General features: G+C 34.7%; 1 protein-coding gene across 3 annotated transcripts in view; it reads left to right on the forward strand.

The window, feature by feature from the left end:
- Nucleotides 1-24,490, forward strand: part of LOC142323337 (ataxin-7-like protein 1) — a 59,991-nt gene that overhangs the window by 21,089 nt on the left and 14,412 nt on the right. For all 3 annotated transcript variants that reach the window (XM_075362830.1, XM_075362831.1, XM_075362829.1), the window contains 3 exons: nucleotides 9,283-9,522; nucleotides 11,349-11,591; nucleotides 16,657-17,085. In XM_075362830.1, the coding sequence (XP_075218945.1) occupies nucleotides 9,283-9,522; nucleotides 11,349-11,591; nucleotides 16,657-17,085 (912 nt within the window). The remainder of the gene's footprint in view (nucleotides 1-9,282; nucleotides 9,523-11,348; nucleotides 11,592-16,656; nucleotides 17,086-24,490) is intronic.

The following is a 24,490-nucleotide window of genomic DNA, read 5'->3' on the forward strand; positions in this document are numbered from 1 at the left end:
CATTCCACCATTGGTGTTTTTTTCTTGGGTTTATAGGGGCTAGTTATTCAGCTATTTCTTTCAGTTGGGATGTCCGTTCTTTTAAATTATTAGTTAATTTGATTTTTTTTTTTGTTTCTTCAAAGATGGCATTGTTTATTAATTTATGTGGATCATAAGCTCTTTTGTTTTTAGGTTGGGATTTTTTCTTTTTATGCAGGGTGAATTTTATTTTAACTTTAATTAAGTAATGGTCCGATCCAGTATCTGTTCCTCTCAAGACTTTTACATTATAAATCTCCTTGTGATAATTCCGGTCCATGCAAACATGATCGAGTTGCCATTCCCCTTTTTTCCAAGTCTTCAATTTGTTTGGTTTTCTCATAAAATAGGTGGATTTTGAGATCATATTATGGTTTCTGCAAAATTCGACAAGTCTTTGGCCGTTCTTGTTAGTTTTCTTCTGGGCAGGCCATTTTCCGATAATATCATGATATCTTCGTTCTTTACCAAGTTGGGCATTAAAGTCCCCTATTAAAATCTTGGTGTGGGTCTTATTTATGTTGTTTGCAGTTTGGTCAAGAAGTTCCCAGAATTTGTCCATCTCTTCTCTATCTTTTTTAAGATTGTTTTTGTCATTGGTGGGAGCTTGGACATTTATTATGGTGTAGAATTTATTGGCTGATTTTAGGGTTAAGGTTGAAATCCTGGGGGAGTAAGACTTAAATTCTACGACTGAGTCAATTATTTTAAGATTGATTGCAAATCCTGTTCCGAACTGTGGGCAATTCTTCATCACACGCTTCCCGGGGATTCCTTTGTAAATTCTGTAACCCTGAGATTCAAACGGTTCTCGATCGGTGTTTCTCATTTCTTGAAGTCCTGCGATTAGGATTTTTTGTTTGTCCATTATGTCTGTTAGAGTTTTTAGTTTGCCGGGTTGAATTAGAGAATTAATGTTGTGAGTGGCAATGTAGTTTATTTGCTTGTGTTTTATCCTCAATTTTGAAGTTGTGTTGTTTTTGGATGTTTCCAAACGCTCCGATTCATTGTTATCTTTTAAGCAGCTGCCCACCGGATCCGAGTGCAGCCTTCTCTGGTATTTACCAGACGGTGGATTTTTTCTTAAAAGACCTTCCATATTTGACTTTCAAAGGCAAGTCAGCCTTGGGTGGGAATAAATTCCCGAGTTACAGCTCTGGATGTGATCCAGAGAGGTGATTCCGATTTAGTTCACCAGTAGAAATCTCCACGTTTCTAACTGGTTATCCAGACGAACCAACGTGGAGGTGCAAACCGATTTTCTTAATTGAGATTTTAAGTATGGAGAAAGTTTAAATCGGTTCCGGAATCATTTCGTCCACAAAACAATTTATTATATATACATCTTATAGCTACTTTTCTATATAATTGCAATCTAAATTAAGGCACTAGTCATATTTGTAAACAAGTTTTTGAATACCCTTGTCATAAAATTCTGCTCCCTGTGAATTACGCCAGGTAGTAACACTGTTTTTCAACTCCTCTTTTTCAAAACATTGTCACTAACCATTTTTTCGTTTTTGAGAAAAGGTGATAATCACTGGAAGCCAAATCAGGGCTGTATGAAGGAAGGTTAATTATATTTGAAACTGTTGATTTGGGGTTGAGTGTGTACTGCAGTATGTGGGTGAGTGTTGTCATGAAGAAAAACAGTACCTGAACTCATCATGCCATGTTTTTTGTTTTGTATGGCTCTTCTCGATTTCTTCATTATCTCGCAGTAAGTTTCAAAATTAATTTCGTGCATCTTTCTATAAAATCAACAAAGATCACCTTTATGATCCAAAAAACTGATGGCATCAACTTTTTTGAAGAAAGTGTTTGATGGGCCTTTATGGGTGTTTAAGGAGAACTGGTATGTTCTCACTGCATTAGTTGAGCTTTGGTTTTCATGCTAATATATTTAACCCATTGGTCAGGGAATTCATTCTTCTCATTATGGTAACTGTGAAGTAAGGTTAAAAAAGATTGCTTTGTGGAGGCTAGGTTTCCCATGTGGGGTGTAGCCTGATTTGGTTAATGGTTCTTAGAATTATAGCTCAACTAAAAATAGTCCCTTGCCAGTTATTTCCTTTTATGTATAAAAAAAAGAAAGACAAATTTGAGGGACTTTTCCTTCTTATAAAGGTCCTTACAGAAATGTATGAATTTTCCCACAATATTCAGATGTTAAGCAAGAAAGGTACTTATTGAATTTTTTGCCCAGAGGTTTTTTATGTTTAGGAATTTGTATCTATTGTTCTGGGTCACATTTTCATAATTTGTTTTAAAACTGTGTCCCTTTGAGGAGTTAGATTTAACATTTTTTACTTTTCTCTGTTGTGTCCTGTTATGCTTGACACACATGTTCTCATCATGTTTGTGATTTGAGCTTCCTTACATAAAAATTTATAGAGCTGTGTTCCCTCTGGTAGTTTTAATCATAACCATCTTTCCTTTTTACTCAGAAGTGTGGAATAATGTTATGCTGTATTTTTTGTATGTTCTTTTATTTTGTATACAAGTTTTTAGGACTAAAGACCAGTGGGTGGGTGGGGTCAAATTTGTACAGTGATTTTGAGAATAGTTGGACATGTCCAATAAAAAGAGCCTAGCAATGTTTTGCTCTTAGTATCCTACTTGTAAAAAAAAAAAAAAATATTTGGAGTTGTGCACTTCAGAAGTTTTACTCTGAATTTGGAGTTTTTTAAAGGTTTCAGGTGTTGGGGAACAAAAAAATTGGTTCTTATAATTTTTTCACTTTTTGGCTTTATCAGTTTTAATTTACATTGGTAATTGAGTTAGTCAGACATATAACTTTATATTATTTAATAAGATTAAACAGTCTAATTAATGGTTTATTCAGTTTGTTATTTAAAAAAATTTTATTTAAAAATTATTATTAAATCATTCGTTTTTATTTAGGTTAATTAGTTAATTTTTAACCTTAATAAAACATTGTTATAGATTATTTTAATAGATAATAATTATTTTAATAGATTGTTATTGTTTATTTTAACAGTTTAATATAAACTAATCTGGTTGGTAACTTATAATTGTAAAGAGATAATTTATAATTTAAGGGAAATATTCTTAGGTTAGTTATAAATGCTAATCTTAATTTTTATTTTTTGGTTGAGGGAAAAGTATACATTGCTCAACTAGTTTTTTCTTCCAGCTTGTAAGTGTGTTATTTTCTTAGTAATCTGGTAGATAATACTCGCATATTTATGAAATGTTTATTTAAAAACTGATGAGTTTAAAAATATCTTAATATATTAGGATGGTTAACACATTCATTACTGAGCACTAGTAGGTGTGTGGTCAGAGGTTGCATGTATGCATAGAACATATCCGTGGTAGTACAGCAGCTCTTCTATCTTTATTGGTCGGATCAGCATATTACTGTTGACTCGGTATCATATGTTAGCGCATCAGAAACATTTATATTTTAATTTGCAGTTTGTTCATAGTTACATTGAACTGGTTTTTTGGTGGCATTTTAAATTTGTGTGAACTTTTATCAAATTTGGAAGAGGATAGATTTATAATAAATTTATTTTATAAATTATTTTGAATTTAGTTAGTGATTAAACAGTTATATTTTATTTTTATTTTATAATTATATATTGATACTATTGTTTTCATTTTAAATTAGTACTTTTTGGCGATTATTTATATCCTTTATAATAAAATTGAACGTAAATATTTTTAATTTTATTATCCTTTTAAATGAGAATGTTAAAATGTTCAATATTTTATTTTTCATTATGTGTTTCAAACATAAATATTATTGTTACTTTAGTTGTTTGTCAGATCTATTCTAAAACGTTCAGAGGAATTTATATAAAAAAACTAATTTTCAGGTCATAAACAAGTCAAATAATAGATGAAATCAGATGAAAATAAACTGATTTAATACAGACTTTTTATAAGTAAAATCCACAAACTTAGGTTTTCCTTTACAAAGACTTATTAATATATTAATTTTATTTATTAATTATAATTATTTTTATTAAGTATTTTTTTTATTTTTATTAAGTATAATTATTTTTATCTAATTAAAAGACTAGAAAATTAGTTAACATAAATTGCCAGCATGAACAAGTAAGAAATTTACAAATACACTTAACCATGTGCGATTGAGTGTTCTGCATGGACGGTGTAAATCAATTGCTTTTCGTCTTCCGTGCACCCTACATGCTAGTGCAAGGTCATGCTTTACAAATGTTTTATATTCAAAGACTTATACAGAATGTCCCACGAAGAAATGGAAAAACTTTCAGGACACGTTCTACTGGTGAAAATAATGAAAACCGTTCATATAAACATAGGTCCAGAAACATTTTGTTTTTAAGTTACAGCTAGCGAAAGATTTAACCCAGATTTCAGCTCTTTTAATAAAAAGAAGCCCTACTGTAATTTTTAGGACCCAGATTAAGGAGTAAAGTTGTTGGTTTCTTATATAATTTGAGTTGGGAAATAGGATAAAACAGGTTCCAGAACTGTAACTTCAGTAGTTTTTAAAATATTAGAAGTAAAACAAAACTCAGTATCAAAAAACAAGTTTTTTTAAAGTTTTTAGTACAATATCTTGGTTAAATTACTTAAAGAATTCTCTTGTTCTGCTTGCAGAAGGTTCAGAACTTGTGGCCAACGGTTAAACTTGTGTCATTGGCATCTAGACAATGCTGGTAAGGTAATTCAATTTTATTTACTGATGAAGCCTTTTATGACAAACGGAGTCTTCAGTTCTAAAAATACTTATTTGTGGAGCAAAGGCAATCTACATGGTACTGTGGGAACTAGTTTAAACATAGATTTTTCATTAACATTTAGTATGGGATTATTTATGACCAAATTCTGGGATCATTTGTTTTCAATGAGAACCTTATAGAAGATGCATACGTTCATTTCTTGAAAAATGATTTGTTGGCTCCTTTGGAGGATATACCTTTACACACTAGATTGCAAATGATTTTCCAACACGATGGTGCAACACCAATTGTGCTGGTGGTGGCTAATTGATTGGCCACCATGATCACCTGAGTTAATGCCACTAGATACATTTGGGGCCATATAAAAACACCAAAAAGTTAATAAAAAGTTTCAGTCTATTTTTCATCTCTTTTGCTTGATTAAAAAACTGATTCTTAAAAGTTTTTGTAGGATGTATTTACATTAATTTTCTCAGAATTAAATTGTTCATAAGTTTTGTTTCTAAATTTTCTGTATTTATTAGTAATTTAACAAAGCTACTGTACTGCAAACCTAAAAAAAATTGTTTTTCGACACAGGATTTTATGTTTTACATCAGATATCTTAAAAATTACAGGAGTTCTGGGACCTCTTTTGTCCTATTTCTTAGCTCAAATTATACAAGAAATTACCATCTTTACTTCTTAATTTTGGTTCCAAAAATTGCAGTAGGGCTTCTTTTTATTAGAAGATCTGAAATCCGGGTAAAATCTTTAGGTAGCTGAAACTCAAAAAATGCAGCATTTCCAGATCTATGTTTATATAAACTTTTTTCATTATTTTCACTAGTAGAACATGTCCTGAAAGTTTCTCCATTTCTTTGTGGGACACCCTGTTGAGTATAGTTTAAATGTCTAGTATACTTAAGTGAGTTAAAAACAAAAAAAAATAGTTCAGCATGGAGATTTAATACACTGATGAAAGACCAACAGTGAATGTGTTAAATGTATCCTAACTGCTGGTTCTAAGTTTTAGTGATTATTAAAATTGTAAGCGGTAGTTGGAAAGGTAGTCGGTATATTATTGAAATTTTATCATAAAATTAGAATATTTTTTACGGAAACAAGATGTTTAAAATGTAGTTCTTTAAAATATGATGGTGAAACAAATTTAAATGGTAATTTTGCTATTCTATGTAGCGAGCAGTTTCGAGCTGGATGGTGGAGTGGGAGGTTAATGTTTGGTGTGCTAGAGAGGGGGAACCAACTTGGTTAATTCCTCTGCTCTGTTCTGTTGTCAGTATAGCCATGAGTAAGCAAGAAGTTCTGTCATTTGTTGCACAAAGTATAATCATAAAGTTTTTTTAACTAATGAAGGCATTAAACCGGCTTTAATTTTGATTCATTTAAGGTACAGTTTGGAGACACTACACTGTCTCAGAACCTAGTATATATGTGGGCCAGACAATTTAAGGGTGGGCAAGAAAGTGTAGAAAACCAAAGTCATGATCGACACCCAAGGTCAAGTCTCAGAGCTGACAACATCCATGCTGTTTGAGAGGTTATCAAAGGTGATCACTGGTTCACTGTTAAAGGAATCGTGTCAGAAGTGGGTATCAGCTATAGGAGTACTCTATCCATTATCACTGATCATCCTTTTTTTTTTGAACACTCCCAAGGGAACCAGTCCCTGTTGTTAGGCACAACACAGTCACCTCAGGGTGTCATGGCAGCAGTCTGTGGCCTCCCTGACTTACCCCTTCAAGGGGCTTTCCCAACGGGGTCCCTCCAGCCTCATAGGAACATGCCGACTTCCTCTACTGGACAGCCAACACGCCCTTCCCGCTGGAGAGTTACCCTCCCCATCTCTACTCTACAATCTCCAGATGTGCATTGCACATGTCCTTTGCTGTCTGCAAGCCTCTCACATCTCGAAAGTCTCCTCTGTACCATCATCGGGGAGCTCTGACCCCCCCCCACTCTTGCGTGTGGATGGGCTAGACACACCGTAGGCATAGAATTTATCTCCCTGGTCCTACATGTTGCCACGCTTCGACCCTAGTCTTCTTGAATTTTTTGAAGTCTTCCCCGTCTCTTTTTTTAATTTTTTTTTTATTATAAACAAATACGTCAGAACACAATAACCCCAGCACTATATATGTAGAACCACATATAGTAAATATATATTCACTGTAGTATACAACAATACACAAAGCACATTACCGATACATTTAAGACATCTCACTACATGCCTTAACATTACATTATTACTACACAAAGTTGACCATACAACAAAGATACAATCATTACATCAAAGAATATGCACCAATATTTTTAAAACTTTACAATATTTATTTGCTGTACAATTAAAACATAACAGAAAAAAAAATACACGGTAATATTAAAGATTACAACGCACAAATAAACTTATAACTACAAAGGACACCAATATTATGAAGTATTACAATAAAAATTATATACAATGTAATGACAAAGCATAACCTCCAATAGGACACATCATTACAGTACATATTATTACATTACATTATTGTACAAAACCCTATATCCCTCAGTCACCACAAGGACACAATACAAATACAAAGAAAGTTATAATACTCAAAACTAAGACTAACCAGGCTGGTAAACTAGTGAAGTACATTTGTGATACCATATCATCCTAATCCTCATGGGGAAAACTTCATGAGACCTTCCTGCCACATGAGACATTCCTTGGAGCAAAACAAGGCTTTCTTCTCCTATCACTACCTTTCGTCCTCCACTTCTGTTTCATATCCTACGTGCCAGGTTGGCCACCTCTAACCAACCCACCTCGGTCTGCACCATGTGGTCAATAACAGAGTCCGGTGTTATGTTCGTCGAAGACTGTTTCTCTCAGCTTCCCACCTGCTACAGCCGAACCAGGTGTGCTCAGCTGTGTCAACTCCCACGCAGTACCTGTAGGCCGCCATCCTTCTAATCTTAAACCTCTGCAGATAACTGCAAAAATTTCCATGGCCTGAGAGGAACTGGGTGAGTCAGAAATCTACTTCTCGTGTCGATGACCCACCCACACCCTCACATCGGGAATCAGAAGCTGAGTTCATCAGCCCTTCTGGCCCACTACCCATCTCGCCTGCCAGACATCCATGATCTGCACCGTATTCTCTGCTTTTGACATTCTGTTGAACCAAAGGCTTCGGTCCTCCAGGATTTCCAGCGATGACGCAGATCGCGTCATAAGAGACTGTCTTGTATGCGCATGTCATATGCAGAAGCAACCTCCTATGAATAAACTCAGGTAATGCTTTGTACTTCCCAATGCGTAAAGCTCTCATCCACTCTGGACATGCGTAGTGTAGCACAGATGTCACCGTGACCGCAATTGTACTTCTTTGTTTCTCCGTGGCCCCTCAGTGTTGGTCATCAACCATCATCATTTCTAGCTTTCCTGACCTGTCGGATTATCGCACCGTTTACTCTGAACCTTACCTCACGAAGTGGCCTCCTGCCTGCAAAGATAAGAGCTTCTGAATTGTCTGGAGCTATCATTAGTCCATGCGCTGTCGTCCATTCCTGTACCTTGTCCAGCACCGTGTTCCCTCTTTCTTTCACTTGTTCCTCAGTGCCTCCTTTGACAAGGAGGGCCAGGTTGTCTGCAAAGCCAAACACTTCTACCCATTCTCGGATGAGTGATCATCTTGGCCTTAGAAAAGTTAGTGGTTAATGGGTTCTGAGGTTATTGATCGAAGATCAAAAACAGGTGAGGTTGGAGATCTGTGAGAGACTTCTGAATCGACTTCGACAAGAAGGGGATAATTTTTTGAGGCTTATCATCACATGTGATGAGACATGGGTCCATCATTACACTTCAGAGTCAAAAATTGTGAGTAAGGAGTGGCAAAGGAAGGATTAGGGCTGCCCAGTGATTGCCAAAACCTGTCTGTCAGCCAGAAAAGTTCTTGCAATAATTATTTTTCTCAAAGGGAGTTTTACTCATTTATTTTCTCTACAATCAATGAATGGTGAATGCAGCTTACTCTTGCCAGCTGCTACAGTCAACAAAAGCCGCCTACCAAAACAAAAGATGGGATATGTTCATCAGAGATGTCATCCTTTTCCATGACAATGCCAGGTCACACATCGTGACTTTGACAAGGGATAAATTAGAAAAAATACTTTGGGAGACCTGGACCATCCTCCTTACAGTTCAGATTTGTCACCCTGTGATTATTTTTTGTTTGCACCCTTGAAAGAATTACAGGGGAACAATTTGAAAACAATGAAGATGTTCGAGGAGAATGTGCACAATTGGTTGATGACTCATCTTCAAACGTTTTATGAACAAGGAATATTTAAACTTCAAATCATTGGCAAAAGTGTGTACATCATGCAGGATACTATATAGAGAAATGATGAAGGTATGAATTATGTATATTATTAATCAATAAATTTATAAAAGATTACCGTTTATATTTGATTCACCCTTGTAAATTAAAAACTGTTCAAAGAATTAGTCTATATATATATTGATTAAGTAAAATGTTATTTTGTTCTTGAGTATGAAATAATATTCTTTGTTTTACAGAATGGTGAACTTCAACCTGTTGTGGCGCTTAGTCCATTAGTTAATAAACCAAATTCTCCAGCTGCACCAATTTTGTCAAAACCCCCACCACCACCTTCAGTTTCATTATCAGTCACTTCTCCATTGAGTAACATTCCACCAGTTTTGTCTGTAGCACCTACTACTGTTACATCTGGACTAATAAGTAATGCCAAACCTCGGCGTATAATACGTGCTGAACGGAAATCTCTATCTGCAAAGGTTTGTGTTACTATTACATTGTTTATTTTTGTATGGTATTTTAAATAAATTTTTAAGAAATTCATAATTATAAAAAATTAACTAAACTTTATTAGCTTTTGGTTTAAATTTTCAATTTAATTAATTTTCTCTGTTTATTTTTTATATTTATTGGAAAAAGGTTTTTGTTAAATTAATGTTAAGTTTTCTACAGTATTATGTATTCTTCAGTATCTACAGTATTCTACAGTATTATTAAACAATTTATTCAGTTCTAATGTGTTTACTACTTTACTACACCAAAATCCTCTGTAGAAGCTAATCAGTAATAGCATAGTGATAAGGGTTGATATTGACACTGTCTTGTTGATTTTCAAAGAGGTGTGCTGTGCAGACAATTGAAAAAACCATGGGTTTCTGATTAATTAATGGATTAGTGCAAGACTATTTAATATAGGCAAGTACAGAATAAGATATAACGACCACAGTCTTTTTTTGTGAAAAAAAATCATTGTTCTCTTTTAATAAGAAACTTTTTTCAAATTGGTTATATTATTTTTAGTGTCCATGTAATATAATAATACTTATTTAGTGTGATTAATATGAAAAAAAAAAATTTGATTTAAGCTTATAGCAAATTATGAATATAAATGTTATTTAATTTCTATCAGCTAAATTCATGTTACTGTCTTATGCTTTATTATAGTAGATAAATTTCATGTAATATGAATACAGTTTTAGAGATGAATATTACTTTTAGAAAAGAAGGAAGTTTGAGGAAACTTAATACATAGAACAGCTTGATTTCTGACCTGAGAAGAACACAATGTCATTTTTTATATTAGAGAAAAGGGAATATAATATCTATTTCATTTAAAAACATGTGGTTAATTTATAGAGATTTCTTCTTATTTTTTTTTTTTAATTTGGTGGTGAATAATAAAATCCAAAGAAGAAATAATGGACTTAACAAGCCCAAAGAACTTGAAGTAAAAATTAATCGTTTGATATTTGCTAATATGAATGTCTATGGGGAAGAAAAATGAAGGTATGAAAAAATTACTAGGTAATTGGAATAAGTAGATGAAATTAAGAAAGTTAAGCATGGTTAAAAGTAAAAGTTAAGTAATGTGTTAGGAATGAAACAGAGCCTTGAGAGAAGAGTTTTACCAAAGAGTTTACCTTGGAGAGTTGTAGACTGATGTATGCATATTTCAGAACAAAAAAGACAAGAGGAAGCCTAGCTTATCATAGCCTATCATAGCCTATCATGAAAAGATAGGAAAGTTTTTCTTAAGCATTAGACATATATCTTATTTTTGATACATTGGTGAAAAAATTGACTAATTTTAATAATGTAAAAGAAAAAAAAACATTGCTAACCAGTAATAATATGTATACTTATAATGGGTGTTGAACGAAAAAAGTTATCTACAACTATTGAAATTTTTCAGAACAGCAGTAAAAAAGAGTACAAGGCAAGTATAAAAAATTCTAAATATCTGACTCTGATCAGTGTGTGATTAATAAAATGAATAAATGTGTCTTGGACATGGAAAAAAAGTGAAAAATTATATATACAGGTGGGGTTCTGAAGATCCATGGAAGAAATAGAAAGGAAAAATGATCAAGAGGAATGTTGTTTGAAGGTGGTTAAAAAGTTGCATCAATAAAATGAGAGGATATATTTTGGGAGGATAGCAAGGGTGTTGTTTATGTCATTGCAGAGAACATTCTTTAATACTCAGACCCACATTATAGTTTTAAAGAAGTATCACACATATGAATGTATCTATGCGATAATTATTTTTAATAAAAGATTTCTAATTTAAAAAAAAAAATTACAGGAGAAAGAATATAATGCAGATCGACATTGTGGTGTAGTAGTTGGAGATGCAAAACCGTGCACAAGGTCTTTGACTTGCAGATTGCATTCAATGCTGATGAGGAGAGCTGTTGAAGGTAGAAGCAAAACATTTGATCAGCTTTTGGCTGATCACAGAGCTACTAAAGAAGCAGTTATTCGGCAAAAGAAAAACAACGATTCTTCTCATCAGAATTCATCTACTGTAGCTGTGCTTAATATACAGGTATACATATTAATTTGTTTGACATGTAATAAATTTAAAAAAAAATCTTTTACCCTGCCTAGAGTTATAGAAGTACTGTATATTATAAAAATTAATCCAAACAAGAGTAATGAATGTGATAGATATAATTTTTCTTTAATTAAATTAGATAAAAATACAGTAATAAAATTTTAATGCAAAATATATTTTCTTCTATTCTTTCATTTGTTTTGGCATGCATTAAATCAATGACTGTTAGTTTTCCTACGTGACTTTTTTTTATTGTTGCCTACAGATTCTCTATTGGATTTTTATCTGAGGAATTGCTTTACAAATGAAGCACTTTTTATTTATAATTTTTTTAAAAGAATGCCATTGCTTTATAAGCTGTTTAACAAGGAGCAAGGTCATGTTGAAAAATTATATTTGATCATTTATGTGTCTACTCGATGCTGTAAAATCTGTTAATAATCATCAATTTTTCTTAAGTGGTTCTAGCAGAACGGGTGCTTTATTTGTATAACTACTCCAAAATATTTTTTAGGCTGGAGATTTAGGGGATTGGTCCATAAGAGAAAAACCCTTAAGAGGTTTTCCTACTTCTTAGGAAAATGTTAGGAAATTTTACCTAATATATAAATTACTAGATGAGTGCTAGTAATTCCCCAGAAGATATCTGAGAAAGCTGCTGCTTCTTGTTAAAATGTTCGTAACATAATTCTTAAAAATTTTTTGTACTTCTTTTCAACCTTATGGTTAAGGCCATTAGATTGTTCCACTGATGATTGGTCTACCAGGTACCCTCTTCTAGCTTATAGTTGAACATCTGTGATTGCAAATTTCTCACTCCATTTTTTCTACATGAGCCAGCCGCCTATTCTGTTTCAAGTTATTTTTTAATTTATTGAAGCTATGTTTATCTTTCTTTGTCTTTATTTCCTCATCATATTTAACTGAGTCATGTCTTTCTTCTCAGAAATATTCATTTTAGCAGCCTGTATTTGACTTTTCTTCTCTCTTGATATCATCTAACTCCCAAAATGTTTGCACGAACTTTATTTAATTGGAAAAAGATTGTAAACAGTATTATAATATGAAAAAATTACTATCCAGAAGCTTAAAGAGCAGAAAAATCTGGTTAAATAAGCATTTTTTTGTAAGAACATTGGTTTTACATAATTTATGTCAAGGTGAAAAAAAATGTACCATTTAACATGTTGCATGCTAATTACCTGTCAACGCATTTTAATGAACTTTGTCAAGGGACTGATGACTCATTGATGGATCAAATGTCTATGATATCTCATATTGTTGTTATTCAAGTTCAGGTTCAAGTAACAGCCAGTTGGCTTGGGTTAATTTATATTATGCTGTCATTTGGAAAGGGGTTTTCACTGCTATTATTAAAATAGTTGTGGATATCTTACTCTGGAAATTATTAACTTATTTTTTCTCAAATTGTTCATTTTGTCTTTATGGTTTCCATATTTATTGCGATTATATAAAGTTTATCATTGTTTATTTTATATTAATAAATATGAAAATAATGAAATATAAATATAAAATATTTTGGCCATGCTGGTTGGATGAAAGCTTAAAAACATAATGAAAGTAATCACATTGTATACAATATAAATTGGAAACAAGGCTAGTATTAATAATTATTTTTTTCATTTTGTCGAATGTTTTATCTTCTTAATAAAAAGTTGCTTCAAACAATTATAAAAATATAAAAACTACTATATAAATTATGATAAGATATGAAGGTAATATTAAAAAGTAGTTTACCATGACAGGTGAGCTGTTAACGAGTCAACAAGTTTTTTTGTGGACATATTGTTTAGTGAATGCACTTGTTTTCCCAGATGTTAAAAGATGTGGTGTTCTTCATAATAGCAAATGAATTTGTATGATAAAATTCTTCTGTGCAGAATTGTATTTAATTGAATTTCATTGCATTTTTATTAGTGTTTGTTGTGGGTTACTAATTTGAGTTAAAAAATAGCTTATTATAAATAAATCGAAAAAATCTCACAAAACATTTCAGTTTTTGTCTTGATAAAAACTATTCGATAACAGGATTTTCCTACTGACGTTAGAAGTTTCACATTTCTAAACCAAAAATTTAACACATTTCTAGCCTGATGTAAATTAGTCATGAAAAGTGCACCAGCTCCATTACTATTATATTTGTAAGTTACCTTCACAATTAGTGCAAGTGTTTTCAAAATAGTTGAAAATAATAATACAGGACAAGTAATTAAATTGTTGGTAACCCACTATCAGTGTATGTTGACAGATTAATCTCTTCATTTTCATCTTCCGATTCCTTTTCAATAAACGTTACTTTTTAAAATATTAATTTGATTTTATATCCTTTATTTAAACCAGTTTGTTGGTTTTTAAAATTAAAAATTAAATCCTCTTCAAAGTTTATTGTAAGTTTTTTAAGTTGATTAACAATTTAATGTAAATCATTTTTTCTAAACATAAAAGAAGTATTTTTTGATCTGTAAATTGCAGTTTTGAAGTTTGTCCAGTTTTTCATTGACATTGTACAGAAAATGTTTTTTACGACTCAGGTAATTGCAATACATCTAATCACCTCACATGACACAAATATGCAATCTTTGCATATGTTATATTGCCTGTTACCCATACTCCGTCATTTGACAACTATATTGAACTCAACACTGTTAAATATTTAGGATAAGTTTATGGCTACGCTCTCATACTTATAATATATGGCAATAAATATAGAACATATTAATAAAAAACTAATTGTGACAAAAATGTAAATGTTATCGTACATGAAGATATAAAGAAAGTTGCCAATGTGTATAGGAAAGATTATTACGTAGTCTTCAAATCCAAAACAAAATATAAAAGAACATGCATTATGAACAAAGTTCTCACTGGTAAACATAGCTACTGAGGAGCATATTAAACTACAGTGGTTGCATTAAATACTACATTGGACAAAACAAATCTGTATTCATCTATTGGTATAAAGAATATATAAATATAACATGCATCAAGTATATTGTGTATAACCTTATGCAAGTATAAACATTTTCTTAACTAGTTTAAGACCAGCATCACTTTTAATACCACTAAGGAAGCAAACTAAATCATAGTTTTAAAAATATTGTCTGAAAACAAATTTCCTCAAACTGTAACATGTAAAAATGTTTCCAAAAGATATAAATATTAGGAAAACATCTAATACTTAGGTAGCAAGTCGCTTGTTAAATTTATTTTTATAAAAGCTTTATCACATTTTGTCATGCTGTTGATATAAGTAAATTATGAGGGATATCTCTAAAGTAAAGACTGCTGGGAAATTGCTCCCTAAGGTTGGCGAACCTGTGTCATTCATGGCCACGCTAGTAATGTACACACTGCATTGTTATCTGTAAGTTGTTGCGTTGTAGTATCTTTGATTACATATGAATTATTACGTTATAAAATGAATTGGAAAATCGATGTTGCTGCCGACTGTGAAATACACGTAGTCATACTTTTTTTAAACCATCAAAACATTAAGCCAGCTGAAATTCATAGGCAGTTGGTTGCTGTGTGCAGTGATAATGTAATGAATGAAAGCAACGTCCGAAAATGGTGTGAAAGGTTTAGAAATAACAGAATTAATGTGCATGATGAAGAACGCTCAGGGAGGCCCTCAATAATCACCGAGGACTTGTTGAAACGCATTGATGATGAAATCAAAAAATAACATCGCACAACGATTTCCGACCTGGCCCTTCTTTATACTGATGTTTCAAGAACTGTTATAGGTTGCATTGTTCATGACTATTTAGGCTTCAGAAAGGTTTGCGCACATTGGGTGTCGCACGTCTTAATGGAGCATCACAAAAAATCCAAATGGGATCTGCTTTGGAATTTTTGATGCACTACACAGAAAAAGGTAATGAGTTCCTTAATTCAATTGTTATTGGCGATGAAACATGGATTTCGCATTACATGCCAGAGAGAAAATGCTCAACCACCAACCAGACCAACAAAGGTAAGCCATAGTCATTTGGATACAAACTGATCGCCACAGTCTTTTGGGATTGGTTTGGCATATTGCTGATTGATTTGATGCCATGTGGAATGACTATAAATGCAAAAGCCTACTACGAAACTCTTAAGTTAACAGTGTGCCATTCAAAACTGGCGACGTGGGTGGCTGACCAACAGCATTGTCCTGCTGCACGATAATGCACGTCCACATGTTGTGGATGTGACACGTGATTTACTGAGAACATTTGGATGGTAAATTTACAATTACCCACCATATACTCTGGACTTAGCTCCTTCTGATTAGCATTTGTTTGGAAAATTGAAAGAATTTTTGAGAAGCAATTTGCGGATGACGATGAACTTCAAATTGCTCTTAATTAGTGGCTAAATGGACTGGCAGCAGAAGAATATGATGAGGGTATATTGAAGCTGGCGTATTGCTACGATAAATGTCTTAATTCATGTGGCGATTATATAGAGAAGTAGTAAAGTATGTAGTATAAGGTATGTAGTTTTTAGTGAAATAAAAAATATTTATAAATTTTTCAGAATAAATGTTTTTTACAATGAAACGGTCTTTACTTTAGAGATAAACTCTTGTATATATAGGAACCATGAATATTTGGGTCAAGTTTACAGATGTGACCACCTGTAGTTGACTTAATATAAATTGAAATAATTTAATTGTAACTGTAATTAAATATAACAGAATAATGAAGTACATTAAAACATAAATGTTCAGCAACATTACTAATAAAGAAGAGTTTGTTTCTGCGTATAAAAGTGATTCTGTTTCACAATGAGAGACTATAATTGCCCATTTATGTACATATAAAAGTTGAATAGAAAATAATCTATTATTCTGACCCCAGTAAATGGGTACAGGATTAGGTGTAAAAGAGCTTTAGGTATGCCGAGTTGACTTGTTATTACATCATTTATGATATGTTGAAACATTTCTATCATGTGCAAGCTTTGATGTATGCTGTCCAGTTAGTGTGCTAATTAGTTTGTTATTTTATTGTTGTTCTTTATCAATTTTTATAACTTAAATTTACAGATCAATGAAGGGATTGCGAGTACAGTTGGAGATGGTAACAGTCTAGCTCGTGTTAATACTACTACTGTCTCTGGTAGCGGAGGATCAAGAACTGTTAACGGAGGTGGAGGTTGTGGTCCCCCAGAGATGGGCATTCGGCTTCCTGTTTCACTTCAAAGTCCATCCACTGTTGTGTCACAAGCAACCCCAACTCATGGATCCTTTACATCCGAGTTGTTAACTGCTACACCATTAGATACGACTACAAACACTCCTCTTTCATCTACTGTTAATTTGACTGTAAATGGTGCTCCGTTTCTGTCTCCACGTTCTACACATATTAAATTATCACCGTATAATAAAATGATTGAGCCTTCAGAAGCTGCTACACCAAATATTTCTACTGCTGTTGATATCACTGTTACAAGAGCCCATCCAAAGCCTCTTGCAGTAAGTTTCATTAATGTAATTTATGTATTTGAACTAGAACTACGTACAGCAGACTAAAGTTGTTGAACAGTCCATTTATGATAGGCTATTCATATTAAATATGCATAGAATTCAGATATATTTAAATAATGTTAATATTTACTCTGACAAACTGGCACGAATAATAATAAACTAAATAAAATAAAGTAATGACAATAATAAAAAATTTAAATCTGTTTTATAAATAAAACAAAATAATTAAAAAAAGCTCATTTGATTACATATCGAAAGATATGTATACCTATATTAGATAGGCTAAACAGAAGCGAGAGTTTTTCCTTATACCTCTTAATTTACTTAGATGATGCCAATATGAGTCATATAAAATATTAACAATTCTATGTAATTTAAAATGGCAGATGATCATTGGTATTCATGTGTACCACTGCTTCATAGATCATAAAGAGGGGTGATGTGTTTATATTAGTAGCTTTTGTTAATAAAAGACCAAAGATAAAATATTACGTATATTCTTTTTACCTGTTGTATTTTGTTTATTATACAGAGTGAACATAAATTATTTAGCGCATTTTAGGGGTTAATAAAAAATTAACAAAGCAATGTAGTGCGAGTTGATTTTTTTCAGACATTAGTGTAGATAATAGTTACTGATGATCTTGAATGAACTTGCCAGTACAGTGTAATGACAGGGAAGATCATTAGTTGAGCAATGACTGATGTGCAGGAGAAAGCAATGTGTATACTGTTATCATGAAAGCAGATCTGTTATTACTGTTCGCAGAAGTTTTTATTTAGAGTATGGCCCTGATCCTCCTAATAAGGACAATTGAATGTTGGTATCAGGAGTTTAAGGATGTAGGAAGTGTGTTACATAGTGAAGGTACTGGCAGACCTTCGTCTCTAAGGAAGTTGTGGATTGAGTAAGAGAAATTTTTCAGAGAAATCCGGGTAAATTAACTCGTGGAAGTTTAGAACCAGGAATACTACAATTGACAGTTGTGAAGATTCTACCCAAGTGCCTGAAACTTCATGCTTACAATATTCAGTCAGTGCAAGCAATTGAAGGTGACGACGATAAACCGCAACGTTACAATTTTGCGTGGACATTCTTGATAAAGTGAACAAAGATAATGCATTTTTAGAAAAGTAATCTTCTCTGATGAAGCTGCCTTCCATGTTTCTATTCATGTTTAATGGTATAATTGTCAGATTTGGTTTAGGGAGAACTCTCATGCTGTTTGACAAACACATGTGATGGCTATCTAATATTTAGGACTTTTTGACAATTTATCTATTTTTTTTTCAGCTCCTCTGGGTTGGTCCTGCAATCAAACATGTGGAATAACTCAACCCAGAGGAGTGTCCTCTGACTCTAACAGGCCTTCCCACCTGCTGGCAGTATGTCTGGCACGGCAGGTTGGCCCGCCGGTTCTGGATCTGTTCTTTCCTTCATGTGCCTGTCTCTGGGATAGGAGGTCTGAGCCCGGCTATGCCGTTCCTGGTTCCCGACCCGTTACTGGGACTTTTGATTTTTTTTTGTTTAGAGCCTTTTCTCCATTGGCTGTATTCCATGTTGATGTTTAAGTGCAACTCATCTACGACACTCATAATATGTATGTTCAGGCAAGTCAATCAGGCCGCAATAAATACAATTGGGCAGCTCCCTTCTCCTAAAACAATGAAGCCATCGTTCCTGTGGCCAGACTCCCACGGCCAGAGAGGAGCTTGGTAATATAATAACCCACATCTCTATGACCCCTCTCCAGCATAGGTACCATCTGTTTTGTCCATCTGCCCAAGTGTGCCTCTTCCCATGCCTCCTGCCACTCCTGATATAATAGTTTCTTGGGAACCGTCTTGGACATTACTTCATATCTTCGTTTTCTATGGAGGGCCATCAACCGAATAGGAGGTACTCCTGTCAAAACCTCTTGTCACCACAGCGGATACCATTTTATAGGCCACAAAAATCTTTATCATTGTGCGGCGCTGCAGTGAGGTCAATTCTCTCATTTCTTTTCTTCTCCAGGGCTTCGTACCACAAAGGTGCTGTGTGCAATATCACCGCTGTGGCGGCTGCCATCAGTAACCGGCGTTTATCAGACAGTGGCCCTCATTTGGAGCGCATTAAACAACTTAGAGAATTAATGGCTTTCTCAGATTTGTTTACAACTTCTTGAAGATGTTTACTAAACAAGCTGTTTTATGTAAACCAAACACCTAAATATTTAACTTGTGGTATCATACCAACTTGCATTCCATCTATGCTGACACTAATTTGTCTTATTTTTCTTCAGCCCACCACTGCCACAATGTGAGTCTTACAAGGAGATAGCTGTAGTCCTTTGTCTTGAAGCCAAGTGTTGATTATTCTGATCAGTGAATTGACTGCTTGTTCCAACTCTTCCTCTGCCCAGAGACTTAACAGAGCCAAATCATCTGCATAACCTATCAGCGACACGTTGCCTAGGAAACCAAGCTGCAGCACCCCGTCGAATGTGATATTCCATAATAATGGGCTTAGTACAGAGCCTTGGGGCACACCTCCCCTGCATAAGGAACCATACCTCACCTTCTTCAGTTTCCATCAGCTCCTCTCTTTTGTTTAAGTAGCTATTTATTGCCACTCTGATATAATGATTGAACTCTCTTCACTCTAACTCAGCCATAATAGCCGCCCATGGTATACTATTAAAGGCATTGTGTATGTCTAGGAAGACCAGTAAAGGAATCTTCCTCATCTTCCATGTGCCGGTTCTACACGAATCTATCCAGGTCTTCACATGGCCTAATGCATTTACCATGGATTTGCCATTAACAAAACCAAATTATGATGGTGAAAGACCACAAATTGTCTTCTGTCCCCATCCATATTCTCTCGCAAGGAGTTGCTGAGTGTTGGCAGCAGACATATCAGGCGATATGTCTGGGCTTCTCAACCAGGGTTGGCTTCAGAATCAGTATTAGTCTCTGCTTCCAAGAGGTTGGGAAGATGCCGCTCCCTAGAGCTTTATTAAGAGCCGTCAAAATGAGCCAGGGACAAGCCAGACGGCGTGAGGCCGTCAGTCCTTTTAGCAAGCCTCCTGGCACCCCATCAGGTCCTGGGCTTTTGTTCGTGCTTGTCCTAGATATCGCCCATAGAAGTTCATTCATACTGAATCTTCTCTCTTTATTAGTTATAATGTTCACCAGATCCGTCTCATCCATTATGAATAATTCTCGATTGGCTCTTAGCATTTGTCCATGAGATAGAAGGGAGAGGGGTGCACCAAACTTTTCATCAACACCCTGTACTCCCTCCCCCCATGGGTCGTCATTTAATTGCTGAACCAAGTTCTTCCAGGCTGCATGCTCAGTTGTCTTAATCACTGCACACAGAGCGTTTCTATGCCTTTTGTATGCATTTTGTAGTTCTTCCGTTGCTTCTGGTCTATGCCTTCTCGTCTCTGAAATTTACGTAGAGCTGCAAGTGCAGCTCTCTGCAAGTCTGCAACTTTGTTAGACCACCATTAAACTTTCTTATGTCTGGGACTGGGCTGCGATCTCAATTTGTCGCTTTCATCCTTTAAGCTAACCATGAATTCGTCCGGGGTCCAGTCTTGTCTGGACTCCAGCCTGGTGCTCACCACTTCTGAAAAGTCTGCAATTTGTATTTCCTTTCGCTTGCAGTTATGTCTTTTGATTCAGCACATCGATTCTCCAATAGAAAAATTAAATTGGATTGTGAGATGATCACTGGAGAAGTCCTCTGCAAGCATCCTCCAGTAGTCCAATCTTAGTGAAAGCCTCTCAGTAACCGCTGTTATATCCACAGTGGAACCAGTCCCTCTGCCAACAAAGGTTTTAATACCAGGTGTGTTTAGTGTAACCATGTCAAGCACACCCAGCATTGTTGCCAATTTATACCCATGTATCCCACCCATGCATCGTGCCACCTAGCTCGATGCATTCAGTGTTAAAATCGTCCACCAGAACCACCGGGCGTCTTGTCGCTCTTAATACCTCCTCCAAATCTGCCAGATATTCCTCGAAATGAGCTTCCTTACAAAATATATCCACTAATTAACAAGCACGACAATAATGTCAGGGTGACAAAACCTCTTCGGTCTTGACATTCAAAATTGTGAAGTGATCGGAGACTATTCATATTGCGGTTTCCCCATCCTCATCCACGTTCCAGCCACCATTGGCAGTCGATCTTTGATTCGGTTCAGCAGGAAGAATAAAGTCAGCGTTCTCTCTAACCACTGACACCCACACCAAATCATGGGCAGTCGATCTGCAATTTACATTTAACTGGATTCACTTCATGATCTACACCATCTGCATTCCTGGCCTTTGGTCCAGTGCCCCCTTTCTCCACAGTCCAGACATCTACTGGTTCACCACAGTCTGATTTGATATCCCTCGCCGCTGCAATTATAACCGTAGCAAACAGTTTGGTCCGGAACATTCCGTTGCCTGGTGCTCGAAGTTCCAGCACCTGTAACATTTAACCTCGTCTGTGCATTGTTCAACCCTACAGGGGTGCCATCCAATTCGTATTTGCTCTTTATTCGCCAATATCTTAGTGCAGCTAGCTGGGAGAAAGACCGTTGCTCTCTACGTCTCTCCGTCAGCTGGTCTTGATGACACCACCCAAACCAGAGCATCATTTCCAATTTCTCTCTTGACTGCAGATTCTGTTTCTTCAGTTGTTGTATCAATGTCAAGTCCTTTCACATAGTGTGTTCATCCACTATAACATTTTCTACTTGGGACCCAAGCCGTTTCACAACATTCTCTCTTTTATTTGACAATTCTCTCACTAATTTCCATGGTGTCAGCACGTCTTTTCCTGACTGACAACTTACTTTCCTGACTGACTTGCTATATCTTTGCCTATGCTGCCCTTGATCTACTTTAAAAGATCAGCATAACAGACTCCTGCTTTCCTGACTGTCATTACTGACATTGCTGGTCCTTGAAAAATTTTCTTCCCACGTTCTCTCTCTGTTAGGTAAAAGGGCCATTGCGTATTAGATTGGTCATTCTTCCTTACCCAATACTCTAGTATCTTACCAAACTTTTCCCCCCTTTGCCATCACCAGGGGCAAAGAATGATAAACAATCATTTTCTGCATAACTCAGTTTATAGAGCACCTTCACCATCTGCACAGACATCTCCTCATTGCTCTCATTCATCACAATTACGGAAAAAGAACCCTTGTCTTCATCCTCAACTTCCGGATAGAATATTGCAGTGTTGCATGAGTCTTTGATAACTGTTCCTCCTGGTATGTTTGAAATCATCTCCAGCCTCCGCCCAATTCCAGGTGCTAGTCTGAATAATACCCATGTGAGGGCTTTTCTACCTTGATCCTTCAGTACAATAAAAACCTGAGCATTGTCTTCATTTGTGGTCGACAGGTCTTTTGTGATGTTCACCTACTTATAGCTTTCCCTTGGCCAATGTGATTCAATGATTTCTTCCAACCACTTGATATCACCCTCAGATAGAATTTTCTCGATTCTTTCTTCACTCTTCCCCTTGAATTTAACATCTTTCTCAGATAAGCCTTCATATTCAGTCTGCATCTCAATGTTCTTCATCAGTTTCGGGTGTGGTTGCTCATATAGTGCCTTCACCACCAGATCGATGCCTAGTGCCTTCTCTAGGATTACACCTGCACATGTTTTGATTTCCTTTTTGGTTTTAGGATTTCTTCTGATGAGTTTCAACAAATGATACATCTCTTCCATATGGTACATGTGATTCATGTTGGTACCCTCCGTTACATCACCTTTGCTGCTTTCTCCTAACACCTTGATTTTTCTCTTCAGAACTTGCCCAGCATCCTCCATTTTCTCCACGTCAACTTGGCTTCTTTCTACGCTCGGGTATGTGGTGGTGGAAATACCCGGTAGGCTGGCTCGGTGCACCAGTCTTATGTCCATTCTATGGATGAACAAACAAGGCTCCTCTGCAGCTGAAAACCTTCTCTTCCATTTTTTCTGAACCAGGATGGTCTGTTTTAATAATAAAACAGGGGAGAGATACCACAGTATATTTAACAATAGCTTAGTAGTTTAAGCTGTTGAGCTACAACACTTGATTCTTGTCTATTGAACTAAGCTACAGTAGTCCATCATCAGACGATAACAAAAACAATAGAAATTAATAAAATTTATCTCCAACAGCGCTTATCAGTCTAAGTTATGATAGTTCACTATCCACAGTTGATAACAATTATTAAGTAACAATACTATCTACTAAAGATAAAAACAACTCCCCGAGCAATAAACAAATCAACCTACTAACACACTACCACCCCCACTAACTTGCTACTGTAATCAGCAAATGACTATAGACCTTATTGCCTTTGGCAATAAAGTTGATCAACTAAAAAACTAAATAAAAAGGTCAGTCTGTATCCAAAAATTATAAAATTTAAAAGATGCTTCCCATAAATTTCCACTGACAATTTCCAATCCTCCAAATCAGGAACAAAGACTGTTGAACTGATAAAATCAGGATACTAATAGAGCGTACTGAAATACATCTGACCTCGACAGAATCTCTAACTCAGTTTTGACAATTTATCTGATACAAATATGTTTATTTTTGTTTGTGTTAAATTATTCTTACTATAAAATGTCATCAAAGACATTTATAAATAATTATAATAAATTATAAATAATGCATGCATTACATTATTATTGAAATAGAAACATATTTGCATTGTATTACAGTATTGTATTATTTTACTTTATCTCTGTATTGAAAAGTGTGATCTGGAATTGTTGGTATAGAACATCTTTATCACAAAATTTATGTTGTAAATTTTGTTAGTCATGGTCGAAAGAAATGCTCAAGGAATTTTATAGGTGGTACTAGTAATTGTACTTCTGTTCATATCGTGATGGAACTTGATATACAAAATTCTACACCACCCCACTTACTTGGCAACAATGCTCTGCTCAATGCCAAATATGTCCTTTTGCTTTTTTTTTCAGATGACTTGCTCCCTATTTATCATTGCAAAGAAACATTGTAGAAGTATCTTGAAGTAGTGATAACCAGCATATATTGACCCATTTAGTTTTTTGTTAGAAAGTAACGAGTTCTTAGAAGTAGTAATAAATCCAGTCAGTATGAATGATACAGTATTTGAATTGAGCATAGTACCATAGTCTCAAATGATATTAATATTATTTTATTGCTCATAAAATAATTCAGCTCATTTGTAAATTTGCCGGTCTACTCAAATTCCTTCAAAATCTTCAAAATTCTTTGTAGATTTGTTTGAAAGTTTAGTATATATTCTTGTAATTATCCTCTTGTACATATGTGACTTTCTATGAGGGGTTAAAACAAAATATAACCTGTCAGTTGATATAAAATTATACACAGTTAGAATTAATA

This window comes from Lycorma delicatula, chromosome 4 (genome assembly GCF_047948215.1).
Source record: "Lycorma delicatula isolate Av1 chromosome 4, ASM4794821v1, whole genome shotgun sequence".
Taxonomy (NCBI): Eukaryota; Metazoa; Arthropoda; class Insecta; order Hemiptera; family Fulgoridae; genus Lycorma; species Lycorma delicatula.